The sequence below is a fragment of the Maylandia zebra genome, linkage group LG14, assembly GCF_041146795.1.
Source record: "Maylandia zebra isolate NMK-2024a linkage group LG14, Mzebra_GT3a, whole genome shotgun sequence".
In the NCBI taxonomy this organism is placed as follows: domain Eukaryota; kingdom Metazoa; phylum Chordata; class Actinopteri; order Cichliformes; family Cichlidae; genus Maylandia; species Maylandia zebra.
Genome location: NC_135180.1, coordinates 28,920,467 through 28,939,449, shown reverse-complemented (window position 1 = coordinate 28,939,449; position 18,983 = coordinate 28,920,467). Strand labels below are relative to the sequence as shown.

The 18,983-nt window shown below is 40.9% G+C and overlaps 1 protein-coding gene across 2 annotated transcripts; it reads right to left on the bottom strand.

The window, feature by feature from the left end:
* Window positions 1-343: 343 nt before the first annotated feature.
* hnf1ba (HNF1 homeobox Ba) lies at window positions 344-18,110 on the bottom strand. Of its 2 annotated transcripts, XM_004558195.1 has the most exons (10): window positions 17,453-18,110; window positions 15,441-15,640; window positions 14,914-15,181; window positions 14,603-14,826; window positions 7,926-8,080; window positions 6,699-6,825; window positions 6,435-6,617; window positions 5,827-5,939; window positions 5,450-5,494; window positions 344-2,291 (listed from the first exon to the last, which is right to left on the bottom strand). In XM_004558195.1, exons 1-10 carry the CDS (start codon window positions 17,821-17,823, stop codon window positions 2,271-2,273), a joined length of 1,707 nt encoding a protein of 568 aa, XP_004558252.1. In that variant the 5' UTR covers window positions 17,824-18,110; the 3' UTR covers window positions 344-2,270. The 2 variants fall into 2 exon arrangements, with proteins under 2 accessions (XP_004558252.1, XP_004558253.1); XM_004558196.1 differs by lacking the exon at window positions 5,450-5,494.
* Between the last annotated feature and the right edge of the window lie 873 nt (window positions 18,111-18,983).

Genomic DNA, 18,983 nt, shown 5'->3' with positions numbered 1-18,983 from the left:
CTATCAACAGGGTTCAGCGACCTTATTGCTGGAAGCGTAACGTGCACTTTAGATCTGTGAACTTCAAAGCGGCTGATTTATGACGCTGCAACACGACTACATCTTTGTTGGCATCATAAACTGATAGTACTTACACTAAAACACTTTTTCATCTCAATGGGCAGAAACCCATTTCAAATTTCATATTACTTTAAACGCCGTTTTTACTCCGCTGCATTTCTTTTACAGCTCAGTTTTAACACAGTAACGGGCAGGGTGGTTACAGTGTGGGTGGATGGATGATTATAAATGATAGATGTACCATTGTTGAGCTCTGTGAATCAAAATGACGACAAACACATGGTCAGTTTGAAAAAAGGAACACATTTTACTTGAAATACCAATATTTTCTCACAAAGTATAAATAATGATTTAAGATTGATTTCGATTTTATACAAAAATAATACATTAGGAGGAAAAGAAAATCATGTCCTGTCAAACAAGTACGAGTGCCTTCTGATCAGACGGCAGTAAATATGCCTATAACAGTCACAAACCAATGACATAATAATAACAATATTATGACCTAATATTGAACAGGAGACTGGATCTGCCACGTCTTACATGCCAGTTGTGTTTGCATAAATGCCTTTTTTGTCTCACAGGTTCTTAAAGCAAGAAGAAAACTCATGGTTGGTGCTAAATTTGGTTCACTATTGTCCAGCTAATGAGCCTGCGACGGTGTGTTCAGACAGAGAGCAAAAGCAAGATTTTGGAATTTTGGCACACAAAATTAATGGTATGACTGAGTAAGAGGTGATTCAGAGGTATCCACCTATGAGAGAGGGGAAGGAGGAGGGGAGAAAGAAGGATGCTGGAGGGAGGGATATCAAATTTGCATGAACCCCACTTTGGTATCTCTCTGAACAAACCTTAATACTGTTAGCGTGGGCGTCTGTACCCACAGCAGCTGCTCCTCTCCCCGACATTTCTCAGCCTTTCTGGAATCCTGCAATGATTAGAGCCGTTCCTGTCACAACATTGTCTGACTTTTATGTTTGTTTTGTTTCTGAATACTTGACATTATTATCATTCTACTCAAGGGGGGGGGGATCCTGTGATATATATTTTATGATGAGGAGTTATTAACAATATTTGTACTATTTCGGATTGAAGAAGGACGTGGGAGAGATAAAGAGAGGGCGGGTCCCATTCCTGAAATTCACCTGAATCTATGTGCAAACAACAGTCAGAGGTTTCCTGAAGGGGAAGGGACACATTTAGAGTCAGTGACTCAGTCCTTCCCTCGACGACTGAGGCAAGGCCAAGATTACAAATGTGGCAGAGTAGCTTATGAGACACGCAGCTGCAATCGAAGCTCCTATACTTTGGCATATTTTGTCACTCTTACACCCAATGTGCTTTTCTTTTATTTACAGGCAGCTGTTTTCACTGACAGTGTACAAGTGTGTGGAGTTTTGTGCAGAATCCAGTTATACAAAGCATTGCATACACCTACAGACGCATTGCATAGTCCTTTCAAGATTGTCAAAGTCTTTTTCAATCACAGTATACACACTGAACAACTGGGAATGACAAACAGGCATTCATCCTTTGCACTACTGCTAGTACAGTAAACCGAGTGTGAAAGAATAACATGGAAGACTTTTAGAATGTCAAACGCAAGATCAATAAAGGTTATTGTGATTGTCACGTAGTCTGCTCACGCGCAAGGCTTTCAGCCCAGTCCTACCTCGGCCTGCACACAAGCAGATCAGTGTCTCTGTCCCTTAGTGCCAGCGTGACTTTGTATTTCCACCTTAGATCACAGTTAAAGTCATCGCAGAGCCTTCAGTCTGGTTCGTGAGCAGTTTTTGGTGCCCGATTTTTGTTCCTTGGTAATGTCACAACAGAGGATGACTGCAAATTGTTAAAAACAAAAAAAAAGAGAGAGAGAGAGAGAGACGGGAGGATGGAAAACTGAACACTGTTTTCAAAAGATTCGGTTAAAATCATACATCCCTGTTGATCATTTGTGTGCCACAGAGGGAAATCCAGACTCCTCCCTTTCAGGTGCAGGTGAGTTGGGGGGGTTTTGGTTTTTTTTTTTCCACTGTCCCCTTTTCTCATTTCCACCGCCGTGCCCGCCGTCGTCACTCCTCTGCGTCTGTTGACTGACTCATCATCCAGCACGCTGTTGCGGGTTATTAGGAGTTGTCATGGTCACCGCGATGAGAGGGTGGAAAAATGCGCTCTGGTTGCCGGGCACCGAGGAAGTCAGGTGGACGCTCTCACCAAGCTTGAAGAGGACACTGTGGAGGTGGAGGATGAGAGAAATGTCAGACGAAGCAAGGCTGTGTTTCATAAAACAATAAATACAATCTGTCCAGTAATTTACATATACAGACACACAACGGTGATGATGGACTACAGTGAATTCCTGTCATTCTGACCCTTTTCTATATGTTAATGGGGTGAATGGCTGTTTATGGATAAGCTTAAAAAAATGAACGAAGCGCGATCGTCATATTGGTTGAATTAGACGGCATAAAGGGAACATTTCATGTACCTGATGTTTCAAATATATAGAAGAAATGTGCATTTATTTTATATTATACCTCAGTATAATGAAGCGATCACTAATTAATACCAAATTATAATGATCCACCAAAGTAACAGAACCAGTCAATGACAAAGCTGCCATAGGTGATATTTTAGCCATTTGGGGTCAGTGGAAAGACGTCTTTAGCACACTGGCACCGTCAGGTGTAGATTTTCAGTTGTTAACCTTGTTACTTTACAATGTAAAGCGCCTTGAGGCGACTGTTGTTGTCATTTGGCGCTATATAAATACAATTGAATGGAATGGAATAGATATGGTGTTTTTCATGTGCTACAAAATGTATGAAGCTAATTGTGAGACAAAAAAGCATTCAAAGCCAGGCAGTTTATCAAAAACATGGATTCAATCAGCCAGGGCTTCATTCCTTACAAACCTATTTGTTAAAGAGCAGAAGCGCTTCATAAAGTCAACTCTATCTCCAGCCTCGGCTCCAATCTGACCAGTACCATGAGCTGCTGATCTTCTCTCTCTCCTGTGCGATGGTTTCTCCTTCACTTATTCTCTGCTATGTAGAATAACACCCGAATAAGTGACCAGCTGTCAGACGGTCAGTATTCGTATTTCTTCACAAACTTCACTTCACATGTTTCAAAATAAAAGCCTTTTCAAGAAATGAGGGGTTAATTCTTAAAAAACAAAACAAAACGAGAGCTGATGGCTGTTAATTTAAAGCAGACGTGTTATTACAAGAGCATTCTACGGCAAGAGGGTAGAGGATCAGCGGTACTCGTGACCGGTTGATCAAACAGAGGACAAGGCCAGTTACCTTTAGCAGCTGAGGTAAATAAAGGCTATCAACTATTTCATTCATGTGAATGAGAGAGAAAGAGCAACTGTCACGTTATCGTCATCATCTGGGATGGTTTTAGTTCACTTTTAATCTTGTGTCTGTTTCAAAAACTACTTGCTGAAGGGCTAAAAATACTGAATTCACTGCAACGTTCAAAGGTTAGCAGCAGCTGCCAGCAAATTTTTCAGGCAGAATGGTTTCTCACATACGCTGACATCAGTAATTAATTAAGACAACTTTGCCCAGTTAGCTTAGCCTTTACTGGATCTTCAAAATACAGATGAATTAACTGAACAAATTTCTTTTATCAGTTAAGACTGCAAATGCAAGACTTTTACTTGTGCAGTGTCACATTTCTACTTTTACTTCAGTGAACACTTCCTGCAGCCCTCCACCTTGATGCGCCACACCTGACCAAATACATTCCTCATCCCTCTTCTCCTAACTCTGAAAAGCCGTTTCCATTGAAACGCTCTCTTCGTTTAGACTGTTTGTGGAATTTATTTTTCACCTGCCTCTCTAGGGGTGGAGGCAGCTGACCCCGGTGTGACCCCCCAGCCAGCAAACAGCGTCACCTGATAAAGCTGACACGCAGCCAAGACCTGAGTCATTAGACGGCGGCTCTCTGAGCAGAGGCGAGTTTGAAGCAGACTCAGGTATAATGAAAGGTTAGTAAACAGCAAGTGTTATAAAGCCCGAGCATGCTGGTGTCACGACAAGGAGGCAAACCTATCCAAATAAAGTCCTGATAAGAAAATACCTCGGAAAGCTTTGGGGCTAACAGGTCACTAAATAAAAAAGAAGTGGTATAAAATAACCGAGTATATGTGCACTTTGTCTGGAATTTTATGCTACTTTGTACTTCCCTTCCTTTATGGCTAACATTTTACCCCAAAATGCGTTTAAAATATTATGACAAAATACAGCTAAAGCCTCATTTTTACAAAAATAACCTGCTATAATCTGGTAGAGAAAAAAGCTGAGATTTCAAGATGTAATTATTCATAAAATTCTTATTTAAAATTAAATATTTTGTCCATTTGATGCGGTCTAATAAAACTGCATTTAGCTACACGATTAACTTATTAATTCAGACGATAAATAGATAAATCCTTATCAAACAATAACGATAATCTGAGCACACAGATCCATGATATCATTAATAAAGAATAAATATCTTTTTTTTCTTGGCTAATATGTTGTGTTCAACTCACAAAAACGAAAATATTACAGACGGCTTCACCAACAAAAGGGATCTCCATATAGGTTGAACATATTAGGTAATAAAAAAAGTTTAAAACCATTTTTACATTAGTGGTTTTAGTGCTTTTACTTAAACAAAGGACCTACCACTACAGGTGACAACATCTATTTTTAGTCAGTTTTAAGGAGGCAGTAACACTTAGGTTAGAGGAGTTTTTGCTATTTGCTGCTCACAGGATACACAGCGTTCTCAGCTATCCTCCCCTGCAGCCATCAGTCTGGCAGTAGCAGCTCACGGTACAATCACTCTGTCTCAGCGTGGGAAATTGAGTGTGTGAAAGCACCGTGGACAACATTTCAGGCTAGAGCGATCACCGAGAGCAGGGAGAAGTAGGAAAGAGGAAGAGATGTAATTAGAAAAAAAAAAAAGGAGAAAAAAAAAAGCCGCCGCCCCCTCACCCAGCCCATCTCATCTCCAGCCTCACTGTAGCATGGAGGAAAGCTGCAGCACACAGGGGTTGAGAACTTTGATTAACAGGTCTCATTTCCTGATCGCAGAGGTAAGTCTCGTCGGGCAGAGGAAAGTGAAAATAGGGAGCATTAATCAAGAGGCGTTCAGGCTGAGGGAACATGTGATTGATTAGACAGCTGTTTAAGAGGAAATAGGAATTCTGAGGAGTGTCCTATCCATACATCCGTCTCTCCTAATGAAAGTGTTTGAACATCAGCCGTAAACAGAAAGCAAAGGGATCAACGTGCACAGCCACAACTGTCCTAAGTGATTTGATGTGTGTTTGAGTTTGATAATTTCACTCATGTAAACTGCGTGACTGAACTAATAAAATTGTATTTACCCAGGAGAGACCCCCAAGTTGCACCATCTTGTTTACAGGAGCGTCCTAATGTGACAGGAATCAAACAAGTCAGCACACCGTCATAACACACACACACACTTCTCCCTGCTGTGATCTAGTTCCTGCTGTTGCAGCGAGCTTTGATGGTGCTGTTTCTCTCAGTCAGAGTAAGGTGAGAAGGATTTTTCTTTTTTTTGTGCATCAGCAGGGAAACACGACAGTTGCAAAGAATTACAATATAAAATGCAAATTGAACGGTGATTCTCATGCAAATGTCCCCGTAATTACTCGAACTGAAATCATCATCGGCGGGTAGGGGAAGCGGTCAGAAGGTGCGTCTAACTGTAGCTGTTTGTGGCACGGGGTTAAAGTCTCACCGTCTTGCTCGAGGATATGGAGCTGAGGGGGCTGTTGGCGTCTGTGACCACCATGGCTGAGGAGAAACGTGACGGGTGGGAATATTGCGGGGGTTCTTGTTTGTGCGGATACACTGAAAAAGGGAGACATAATAGATTATTACACTTCCATAACAGGGACAAGTAAATATTTATTAAGGTTAAGAGCTGATCTACAGCTGCAGAGAGGAAGCTGCATACCTGGTGTGTAATATTATATTCAGCAACATTTACAAACTATCTTCTTCCACTTTTATTTGTGCTTTAGTTATTAAGAGTCAGGGTGGGAACTCTTTGCTTTAAACCACAAAAACTGACTTTGAGAGAGAAATCAGACCAGATGGAAGCATGGTGGCTGATTGTGGTGTTGTTTTAGGCTGGATTACTCTGAGCTCCTCCCCATTAAAGCTTCAAATCACATCAAAGTTTTTTTTTATGTCTAAATAAACACATTAAAACTGTCTGGTTACAAGTTGTGCTTTGTTTTAACACAAGGCCTAAAAGCTAATGTTAGAAACCTCCAAAAACTTGTTAAAAATGCATACTAGTGCCTACTGGACTGACAAAAACAATCAAAATGTGTTACTGACTGTGTGAGTGTGTGACGGAGGCCATGAACGGCTGCTGGCTCATGTGGCTCGGACTCTGCTGCATCAGGCTCTGCTGATGAGGGCTGTGGAGCTGCTGGGAAAACGGCACCGGCTGGAGCGCTGCAAGACTTCCCGCCACGCTGTTGATCACTGGCACCGTTTGAGACTGCGATGTGTTTAAACCTGGTGACACCCAAGTAAGATGTCAGTCACCACGTGCCTTTAGAACAAGCGAAAATTTGTATTGATGTATGCTAGACATACTTTGTGCTATGGCCATGACTCCAGACAGAGGCATGATGAGGTTCTGTGTCTGCTGATGGCTGTGATGGGAACTGTGGATGTTTGTGAGTGTGCTGACCGGAGGAAGTCCTCCACCTGAACCTGAAATCTGTAAAGAGATCATGGAAATAAAATTACAGTACAGTTTTATAGCAGTACTATTTGTTTTTAGCTGAGCACTACACTCAGAGTTATCAGAGTACTGGCTATGTAAATTCACATAAATTCATGTTCAAAGTGAAAGAGATGTTGGCAGTTAGACAAACAACAGACATAAATGTTGACTCAGTTCGGATTCTTTTGTACGACACCACAGTTGCGTAATTCCCATCACACACAAGAACATACTGATAAAGAAAAAAATTCCAAGGAAAATAAAATCATAATAAAATGGCTGTGTGAGTTGGCGTTGCGCATTCTCCGCGCATGTGGCTTCAAACAAATGCTTCACCCAACATTTACAGTAATCTTTATCTGGATCCTCCCCCTCAGTGGGGCTGCGTTTATTTGACTACAGCCTCCTGCCCACAGAGGAGAACTTGGCCCGACTCACATCTGCGTAAAACAACTGACAGCTCTGACCTGCCGCACACTACAATGCCTGCCCTCATTTCACATAATGCAGGGCAGAGGTAAACTGTGCTGTATGACTAATTTTTCCCCAGTTTCCAAACAAAATAAACAGTTCAAACGGACGGATACTGTAATCCCTGATGATTTGAATAATGCTGTATTTTGACATTAGCACATTGCACATTTTTTAAAAGTACTTGTACAGACGCTATGATAGTATGCACAGGTTTCCTGATCACTGATCAAATATTGAACTAGGGAAAAGGGGAGAAGTAGATGCAGAAAAAAAAGTATCGGGCATGATCAAATGTTGGCGTCATTTCTCTGGCAGAACAAGCAACACTCCACCTTTGGCTCCTCTTTGTGAGGCATTTAATCAATAGGAACAGAATGTTTCTTTGTCAGGTTTATTGGCTGAGAGATGAACATGCCTGGTGCACTTTGGTGATGGCTGCCTGCTAGTACAGCCACCGTGGCTCCACCTTCCAAACACAGCAGCACAATGTGCTAATTGTTGGCTCTTGCCAGCACGTCCATGGGAGAGGAGGTTCAGGAACCTACTTTGTACGTTTATGCTAAACGCAGGCAGGTTCTTATCTAATCTGAGGCCACCAGGGCCCAGGTGTGTTCACTCACCATCTTGGCGTCGGGTGACAGCAGACTGTGGCTGTGGTCCAGTCCTCCCGGAGACACCTGCTGGAGCACTGACTGGCTGGTCACCATTGCGTTGCTACTGTGGTGACTGATGGCCGAGGAGGAGGTGACCTCACTGGGAACTTGCACGTATCTCACTGAGAGAGAGAGAGAACCAGAGAGAGAGCAGGTTAACTTGACTTGTCTTGCCTCACGGTCGCTGTGTGCTGCAACTATTGCAGGTATATAGGGCAGTGAAGAGCATTGGCTCGTCAGTGCTGAGCAGTGACACTGTCACTCCAACCCACCGCACTCACCTGCTCTTTGACTCGGATAGGGGAGGACTGAGCAAACAAAGACAGTGACCCGTCCACTGCTGCTATCTGAGCAGCTTAGCCAAGGCCATTCACTGTGTACATGCACTCACATAAGCAGGACTCCCATCAGACTCTGTGACCAGCATACAAACATTACCAATGATGTTTGTATTACGTCAGGGTTACGAAAAGATATTCAGTTTGAACAAAGGTTGTCCCTAGTGCTTTTTTATTTTTCACCTTATAGAGCAATATATTTGGTCCAAGGTATTTTAATAACTGTCATTAAGAGTAATGGTAGCTGTACTTAATGAATTGTCTAAAAAGTATATCATTTAGACTCTAATGTTAACTTTACTTTCACATTTCCTCCACTACTTTAGGCTACTGTTTCACTTAATAGTTGTACATTATGCTTAGGAACATATTAAATGGGGTTTTCGATGTTTTAACTAATATATTAAATATCATCAGCTTTTATTCCAGTGTATTTAGCTTCCAACTGTTAGCCATACTGTTAACTAATCCCATTTTTATTCATATTTGTAGCTAGCAATATATTAGCAATGTATTTCTAACTAACATTTTTATGTGTTTATCTATACTATTGTCCAATAATTTCAATTGTTATCTGTACTTTTTCGTACTTTGTACAAAAATACCTGGGGGGTTTTTTTGGGGGGTTTTTTACATTTTTACCCAGATATTTAAAAAATTTTCATTGTGTATTTCCAGCTAAGAATCTTATTTGTTTCAGTCTCTGAAGAGGATGTGCCTTCTCAGTAAATGATGCTAAATCAAAATCATATAACTCCATAATAAGTAACACTAGCACAAAACTGTAATGATGGTTGCAGAGCCAAAACATTAGCATTTTTAATGGCATAGCAAAAATAAATTGCTGAAATAAAGATTTGTCAGCTATTTATCTAAAGTTTTGTACTATTAGTGCTATTTAGGTGCCTTTAGGTACTCAAAACTGGAGTTTTATCTATATTATTATCCAACTATTTTATCTACTTTTAGCAATTTTAATAATTTTAACTTTTAGCTGTACTTTAAACAGATATATATTTGTAATGAGATATTTCAATTTGTATTTCAATTTGTTTATCTGTGCTATTAGCTAATAGTTTCAGCTGTTATCTGTACTTTCAACCAAAAGCATCCACATTTTATTTGTGTTTTTGCTAGCTAAACTTGCTGTTACATGATTTCAGCTAATTGTTTATTTGTTTCACTCACTAAATACGAGCAGCACAGATTCAGCACATTTATGCACGATGCTAAATCTAAATCATATAACTCTAGTGTGATAGGTAGCACTAGCATGAATTGAAGGCCAAATGGTGGAAACATTAGCTTGTCAATACTAAACAGGTGAAATTAAGATTTGTCAGCTATGTCTTTCAGGTTTTGTGTTTGTGCTACCTATTTAACTTGGGTACTCAATACTGGGGCTTTATTTATCAATACTATTACCTAATTATTTTTATTTGTTTACCTTCAGCATAATTTCAGCTAGCAATTTAAACTGTTATCTGTACTGTTAATCCTTTATAGCCCCCTTTTATATATATTAGCTAAACATTAAAATTTCCTTATCGTCAGTTTTACCCAATATTTCTATGTATTCATCTCTGCTGTCAGTTAACGATTAGTAATCACTAGTTACCATTTTTGTTTATCTATTCTATCAGCTAAAACCTTTTTGTTTATTTATCCAAACTATTATCTAATGAAAAATCTGCACATTCAATCAAGATATCCAATTTTTTATTTATATTTTTAGTTAACTATACAAGCTTTTTATTAAGACGTTTTAGTTAAATATTTATTTGCTTATTTATACCACTAGCTAACATTTTTAATTGCTAGCCATTGTGTTGATTTGCTGTTTGTTTTGTTTTTTCACATTTTCATTTCAATAATTTAGCCATTTCTATTGGGTGTCTGTTTCAGTCTCTGATAATCCGTTACTTAGTTAAGCCGGTCTTCTCAAATCCCCCTACTGGAGACCTATCCTTCTGTTTGCAAGTGGCAGCCAATCACAAGAAAGTTGGAGGCTGGCCTAAAGGAGATGAGACTAAAACAGCTTGTATGAGAGGCTCTGGTCCAACGCCCAGCATGCAAACTCAGAATGATAGATAATGACATTTTTTCAATTGGTAATCATACTAAGAAACTGCCATAGAGTAAATAAAAATGGAACTGAAAATGAGAATAAAAAGTGTCTTATAAAACTGGGAGCCTAGTTACAGTCCACATTCCAAACTTTCAAGTTTTTGTTATATTTCAAACAGTTTAAAGAGATTCACAGTGAATCGATGAGAATAAATTTAATGACATCACTTAATCCCCCGTCTAGACTACTTTCTGTCTCTCACTGGAGGCCCATAGGAATGCTCCACCTCCCAACTGACAATCAAATGTATGTTTGCTGATGCAGGCCTCCCTCTGATATCAACAGAGTAAACATTACACAATTACAAGCAATGCCAAACACATTCTTATCCTGTGGTTTCAACCTCGCACTGTCACACAGTGCTTCCCTCCCTCAGTAACAGTGCAGAGACAGACTCTGTTTGCACTAAGATCAACATCATCTTCCCCAAGTCCCACGTCCCTGACCCAGGTGTGACAGCCGGAACACCCTGCAGAAGTCGGAAGTATTGATATGCACACATTTCGAGATAAAAAGAGGGAGAGGCTTTGACACAATAGGTGAGCAATGAGAGGGACATCGATTTCTAGGTGTTGCTGTGCAAATCGTATAGTTTAGTTTGCTTCTAATGAGATTTTGCCAAAACCACTAATCATGAAATCGCTGTAGTTTACAGCTCCATCTTTATCAATGCATCTACAGCTTTAACCATAACAATCTTGAGACACCATTTCTCTACATTTGCCGAAATCTGTCTTTGTACAGGTTTAGGAAATCCGATAACCTGTTACTGGGTGAGCTTCCAGATCTTCTAGATGCTGATTTTAAAGTTTTTCACTCCTGCTCCAAGTCTTTCTTTTAAAATACGAACTCTTGTTAAGCTTCTCATTTAAGAGATATGCAAGTAATAGCAATCTTTTCATTTAACTATCGCCAGTAAAGCAAACATATTTCATGCAAGCACATCTGATAATGCGGAGCTATTGCTTTGAATATGGATAGTTAAAATGCAGCTACTTCAAAGCTGCTGTCATATTTCATCCTCTAAAGTACCTGTCCTCCATTTTGTACGGCCAACAGACATCATATTGTGTCCTGCAACATACTATCAACCCCACAACACCCCGCCGTGCCTTGTAAACACTGCCACAGAACAATAAAGCACTCCATTGGACTCATGACCCCCATTGCCACACAATAGAGGAGGACTCATAAAAAGTCAGTTATCTCGGAGCTGGGCCACCTCTTAAAGGATGCTATTCAGGAGAGTTTTGTTTCTTTGGCTTCTGTAGTAATTTAAGCTGCAGGGAAGCTCAGACTTCCACAAACTAAAGTTAGAAACTAGGGTTTCTAGTCTTTTTGACGGCCCAGTCAAGAAAAAAAACTGCAACTTGCTTTTTGAGAGCAGGGGGAGGGCGAGAACTTCAGGATGGGAGTGGTAGCATGGACCTTCAGCAGGTTTAAAAGCCTCTAGCTCCCTGTGTGACCCATGTAATATCAAAGCCTGCCTCCCCAACCCCAGGCAGTGCTCATTGTAGTGCCGCTGAATATGACAGACCTCCTGGGTCTCTGCAGGACGTAGCCAGTCTCCTCTTTGTAGCACTCTGGGAGCACTGGAAAGTGCAGAGCTAGGCCATTCCTTCTGTGTGTGTGTCCCTGTTTTAAGCTAGCCTGAGGTTACAGAAAGCAACACAACCCACACATGCTACTGTATCTGATCTGGAACTTCTGAGTTTGCTAGTTTGGTAACGTGCAGAACAACACAGTTCAGCTTACACAGCGCAATTTAGCTTCAGCTGTCAAATTACCATCAATCTAAAACACTCCATCACAAGCAAAAGTTGTCTATTCAGAATCCTGCTTAACAAAAAGACAAGCATTATCTTCACAAACCAGGTTACGTGATTGGTCCGATTTGTTTGTCTGCTTGTTAGCAGAATAACTCAATAAATGACACGAATGTTTTAGCAGCTTGGACTAACATGCACGTGATTCGCTTTTGTCCATGGAAATCTGAATTCATGTAAGATTGCTTTTACATATTCCTATCAAAGTAAAACAGAATAATTTAAAACCACCATTTTTAGAATATATTAAAATCTAGTACAATCCAGACATCCTTCTGGATCCAGGAACTCAGTTTGTGGAGGGAATTTTTAGCCTTGGTGGAGCCATGCAGATACTGACTGCTCCTGCTGATAAAAAAATGACTTTTTGCATAAAGAGTAAAAGTAACTTTCATGCTGAAAACTCCCAGTTTTGTTGATGAAACTAACAGTAGCTCACTGTTAGGTTAGCCTCACTGTAAAAGGGTATACAGAAGACATCAGGCTTTTTTAGATTCAGCTTTTAAAAAAAAAATAATTGTAAAACGCAGAACTTCAATACAAAAATTTGGATTTTTGAATGATTTTCATTCATTTTTATTTTTTCTTTGGCCAAGAAAATGCTGATTGATAACCATACCATTTTAATGACACCTATAAATTTGTTTGAGGAGCTCCTACTTTAAAGAATAACGGCTAAATAAGATGCTTTTGATAAGCTCAGTAAACATGAGTGGATGAATATTAGGCACTTATTACATGGGACGACACAGACGGCTGCTATAAAATACTGTAAGCAATCTGCTTGAAAGATCAGTTTCATTTCCTAAAAAGGTCACCACCAAAAATGCACGTCACACTGTTTGACTGTCTATCCAGTTGTGACCAACTGATCAACGAACCAAAGCAAAATCAATAAAAACTCCCTGACTAAGAGGAGTTCCTTTGAAATGACCCAGAAGTGACCTCCCTTGTAAGACTGAAGGTGTGGCGGCAGTTTAAGGAGGGGGGTTACCAGCTTTCTCTATAGGCGAAGAAGGGGTCATCAGTCCTGTCTGGCCAGAAAAGAGCCAATACCACAGTGGACAGCTCCTGCTGCTCCAAGTCTGCGACCAGCCTCAGCAACTATACTAATGTCCATGAAGGTGAGGAGGGGGGGCTTTAAATTCAGTCCTCCTCCAGGCCCAGCCAAGATAAATGAACCTAGGTTACAGTGACTGCAGTCTTCTAATACACCACAGACAATGGGACCTCCTGCTGGAGCAGAGTATAGAGAGTAGAATCAGAGGAGCCCCTTATCAAAGGCCTGGGAGATGTAGCAGCAAAGGATTTTAATTGTCCATTAAGCATGCATAATATAGGCCGTGCCCTAGCAACGCAATGAGGTGCCCCACTGGGATATTATTGTCAGTTCAGGGGATGACACTGAAAAACAGCTGATGCTGTCAGCATGATGCCAGCAGGACACCTTGTAAGCAGCCAGCAGAGAGATTTTGGTGAAACAAAGTGCTCTCCGCCATGCACCAAACCTTCCTTTCTTTGCATCCTGATATCCAGGCCTGCTCAGGTGTTCTCAACAAAAACAAGGAGACAAAAAACCTTAAGCAAATAGACAATCCACAAGTGGGACCAGTTTATGGAAAGGTAAAAGAGCAAGACAAAGCAAACCATTAGTCTCCCCTTCAAAGCTGGACTCGTGTTCGAACACAAGAGGATAACAATGGGATCTGAGTGAGTCTCTGAACACAGAGGTTTATGGAGGGTGAGTGATGGCATGGGGATAATGCTCTGTGAGCCCTAGCTGCTTTGTTTTATGTAGTATACGCAAGGTAAACTCAGTCAATACTAATTAGTTTGGATGCAAACATAAAGGCAAGGTGAAATGGTCAGAGCAACAGTCCACAGCCTTCTCCTTGTTTTGGCAACTCCGTGAGTCCTTAGAAAACTCGATGGAAGGAGGAAATGTGGAAATGAAGGTGGTACATCGAGGTGATGTCTGTTCCCCCTTCTATGACCCTGGCCTGACCCTGGCCTGTCACGGGGTTGCTGCCCTTTGTATCATGCCTCTCCATGCTGACTTTGGAGTGGAGATTGCAGGTACAATGTGGATTGTTCTCAGTGTTTTCAAAGATCAGAATAACAATGCCACTCGCTCAGCTCACTCACTCACGCTCATTGATCACTTGTCCTGTCTTTCTCTGGCTCTCTGATCACATCAACTGTGAGCCTCTGTGCTTTCCTCACAATAGTTTTACACCAAAGAAAATGAAATCATGCACCTTTTGCGCCACCGTCATCAAGTCTCCCATAGGCTGATGTTAGCATGTGTAATCTGCCGAACCGCTTGCAAAGCATCACCACTTGACATCTTACTTGGAGGTGAAGCGCTGGCCTGGGGATGATGCGGTGAGCCATGAGAGAGCAGAGGGTTGATGCCGTGGCTCGGAGCAGTGATTGCATCCATGGCCAACTTCTGCCTGAAGGCTTCCTCTTTACGCCGGTTGGCGAACCAGTTGTAGACTCGCACTTCCGTGACCAGATTAGAGCCGAGGCCTTGAGCTTTGGAGGGGGAGACACCTCTCTGAAGACACTCAGCTCTGCGGGGAACAACACCAGGTGAGAATGTGGTGGTAGCACTGCACGGGCAGCATTTTTGTGCTAAAAGTGGCCTCATGTGTGTCTACCTGTTACACTCCTCCACCAAAGCCTCCCGCTCCTCCTTGCTGGGGTTCTTCTGCCGCTCGTAGGCCTGGTACAGGATTTGCTGGGACGCAGGCCCCCATTTGAAGCGGTTGCGCCTCATTTTCTTACAGGAGGGTTCGATGCCCACCTCTTCGCCGGGCTGACCCATGCTCTGACCGGATGGATTGAACTCTGCAAAATAATAACCCTGATCTGGATTTCCTTTGTCAGCCATACTGCTGCCAGGACCATGAGCTGCCTGGTTGAACTCTGAAAATAAGAAGAGGCTTGTTCAATAACGCTGATATCAAAATGCTTTCTTATACAAAGTTTGGCACTTTGAATGTATAAATTAGATGCATTTTCACTTTTGATGCATAATGAAAAATAGTTGCATGTACATGCCATTCATCAGGGTGAGGAAACATGATATCCCTACAGGTTTCAAACCCAAATAAAGCAGCGTGCTGCTGCCAGCTAAACATTTCAGGCTGTGGCCAAGCTGTGAGAAACTCAAATATTAACTTACGTCGTAGAATTTCCCGCTGTTTCCTGACATACCAGGTGTAAAGGGCCGCTCGCTTCTGTGTTTTCATGGGCGTTCCTTTGTTGAGGTGCTGGGAAAGGTGAGACTGGTTCAGCCCTGTGATGTCCACCACCTCGCGTTGGGGGATGTTGTGCTGCTGCATGTAACCTTTGATCATGCGGGCAGCACGCCATGGATCCTCTCTGCGTTCAGTTAGAACAACAGGGGCAGAAAACATGGTTCATTGCAGCACTCAAGTACGTGCAGCGTTCAGGGGAAAGTTATGAAAAGAAAATCCACCATTTACTCAAACTTTGAGGCTCAAATAAAGAGTTCTGGAATAGTCATGCTATTAAATCACTAGTTCATGTGAGATTGTATCATTTCAGATGTGGAAATGGTTTTAAAAGTTCATATTTAAAGTAAATATAAAAGTGAAACAACTAGTCATGAACTTGTTCCCTTTTGTTGTTTCCCTGTTTTCAAAGCCTGGAGTTTAAGGGGTTTGTAAAAATAAAGAGTCTCCAACACAGACAACCCATTTATTATTCCAGCCTGCTCAGTGAGCTGTAAATATTTCCAAAGGTTAGTTCAGCTCAGAGTAGATTTAAGCAGCATTGTTACCTAAACTCTTCGATTTAATATAGAAAGAGTAAAAATCGAAATTAAAACCATAAAATAAACTTTACATAGGCTGTCTTAACTTTAAATATCTGATCTACTCAAAGTATAAAATAAAAAATAAAACAAGACATAATTTAGTATAGCACAAACAGCAGGATATTCTTTAAAAATGTAAAAATGCAGAATTTCTTAAGATGATAATCAAACCTTAGGTTACAGTCATATATTAGGCTCTAAAATTAAAATTTAACCTCAAGGAAAACTCCGTTAAGTGATTAAAAAAAAAAAAAAAAACTACATTAAGTTGTATGGAATTTATATCATATATAAATTTAACTTCAAATTTTAAGTTTAAGTGGTAAAACTGTACCTTTATATTCTGGTTAATTTTTGTTGCAGCGGTGTCTATTTAAAAAAGAGACGAGTGGAAATTGAGCCTTACCGTGCAATCAGACACTAACAGGCCCAGACACTCGGACATCGGTAATTATTGCAAATCTGCGCACGTCTGTTTGTTTTGGAGAATGTGGAGGCCTACATCTAAGTCTGTGGGTTAAGTGGGAGATGTTAGTTTATAACTTTTGACAATGAATAACCAGATCTCCATTCACTCTAATCACACGCCACTGTGTATCTTTCAGTTGATGATTTATAGAATAAAATTAATAATAACTTAACTACACGTGGGTTCGTTTTGATATTCTTCCGGTGCTGTTAGTGGATGATAGAGCCTCAAATATTAGTTCAACGACGATGAGTGGTTTGAACGGAGATAATTAGAAAGAAATGGCTTCGTGATGGGATATTATTTTTCCGTGAGAGGGGTTTACAGACAGAGGAAGAACCGGAAAAACAAAAAAATTGTCACAGTCAAATTGATTTAATAATAATAATAATAATAATAATAATAATAATAATAATAATAATAATAATAATAGAAGTTGTATCGTTACTTTCTTTTTGTGGAGTCCGTGCGCCCGGCGTTTTTATCGTCGAGAGGTGGAGTAGCTATAGTTAATAATAAATAGAAGTAAGTTCAGCTGATATTTTGCAAAGGTAAAGAAATAATAATCCGTGTGGATAATTAGTAACCAGAAAGTGAAAACCTAATCGTGGCGGGTTATTTTAAAATTGTAAACAAAGCCTGAAAAGTGTTTTAGGGATATTACTGCCTATTATTATTGTATATTTTTTAACATGTTAAAAACCTGATTTGAAAAAGGCGTAAACTTCTAAATTAAGAGCACATTGGGCGAGCTCAGACGGATAAAAGTAAGCGAGCATATGCGCAAATTTCACTTTCTTGTCTTCTCGTCTGCCATAAAAAAAATAAAATTTCAAAAAAATAATATAAACTTTTTAGAAGATAGAAATTTGTCAGGAGAACTTACGCCAACATGCGCTCCACCTCCGCCCTCTGCTCCGCGGCCTCCTCCGTGTTGAGCGATTGGAGTTCCTTTAGTATCGGCGGGGTGTCGTAGTCGTCCCCGTCCTCGGAGCCCTCGTCGCCGGAAAGCTTGCCCTTGCTGTGGCCGTTGGTGAGCGTGAGGAAAACGGGCTTCGTATCTGCGTCCCCTCCGTTCATCTTGCCGCTCTGAGGCGACATGGGCAAGTTCTCCAGTTTTACTCCAAAGTTCGGCGGGCTGGGGTCCAGGTCGTCTAAGGCCTGGATCAGAACATCTTTGGTAACTCCTGAGTCCAGCAGGGCGTTAAGGAGCTCCTGCTGCAAGGATGTCAGTTTCGACACCATTTTAAAGAACATTAAAAACACCACATAGGCCTACTGTGTGCGCGCTGGAGCCGAGGGTTGAAAGGGAGGATCGTGGGGAAAAGACCAAAAGGAAAGTCAAAATAAAGTTCCTTTCTCCCTCTCTGGTTTTCGGCTGCTGACACCTGCTCCGAGAAGCTGCTTCACTTCCCTGTTGAAGGGGAGGGATGGAGCTACTTTGCCATGATGCTTTCTGAGAGCGGGGGAATATAAAACATGGTAATGAGTGGGCCGGCTGATGGGAGCTTTTATGTAAATCCACAGAATAAGGGCCGCTTTGCGCCGAGGCAGACGTGTTTACACTGCTGCACGGCTGCTTTTATTGGCCCCCCTTATCAGCAAAACTTTCGTGGACTTCGGACCCTGTTGTATATGCCATAAAGACTAAGAAGGGCTGCGCATATTCAGCTGCGCTGGATCAGTAGTTTTATTCCATAAAAGCACCGAGACAGTTAGGGACAGAGTTCAGCTAGTACAGTACAAGTACTTTTTTGGCTATTTAACTTTATTTGTGTGTTGGAATTCTTTTCTCCGTGTGTGGGGTTTATTTTTTGTTTGTTTGTTTTTGTGTTTTTTGTTGTAAATTAGATGTTGTTTATTGTTAAAGCCTCTAATAAGCCATCTGTTTTTACATTTTTTGGAAATTATTGCCACATATGAGGTCATATGGATAGCTGAAATGTGTCTCCAGCTTCAGAGTTGCTACAATAACTTATTTTACATTTATATGAAGTTTAAGATATAATGTAGCGACAGTATGCAAATATATTTGCCTCCTTTTAAAAATCATGCTCTTGTCTTTTCTGCGCACATCAACCCTTCCAAAACTATCCATGTACCTTAAATTGTCTCCGTTTTATTTTACTTATAAATCTTAAATTCACTCAGGAGTAAGACAAACCCTGAGTCAATACCGATAAGCGCAGAATGACGTTTTGGGGATCACAATTGACTTTACCTCTTCACCTTAAAGCAATAAAACAATAGCTAATAAAGTTATATTCACCTGTGCTCGTCCCATGGGGGTCACCATGCAGCTCTGACGCACTCACTCAGCCAGGTACAGCGCGAGGACGAGCTAGAGCAAAGCATGCAGAAGTCACACTCTATATTTTTTACGTGAAGATAACAAATGATTGTAATTTAAGATATAA

What these genes read in the sequence shown, in the direction of transcription:
- hnf1ba (XM_004558195.1), bottom strand. Translation starts at nt 17,823, where the DNA reads ATGTTCTTTAAAATGGTGTCGAAACTGACATCCTTGCAGCAGGAGCTC. An exon ending in TGTCACCCGACGCCAAGATG is followed by an intron (nt 6,826 to 7,925) that starts GTGAGTGAACAC and finishes ATCTCTTTACAG; the next exon opens with ATTTCAGGTTCAGGTGGAGG. An exon ending in CCATATCCTCGAGCAAGACG is followed by an intron (nt 5,495 to 5,826) that starts GTGAGACTTTAA and finishes CTGTCACATTAG; the next exon opens with GACGCTCCTGTAAACAAGAT.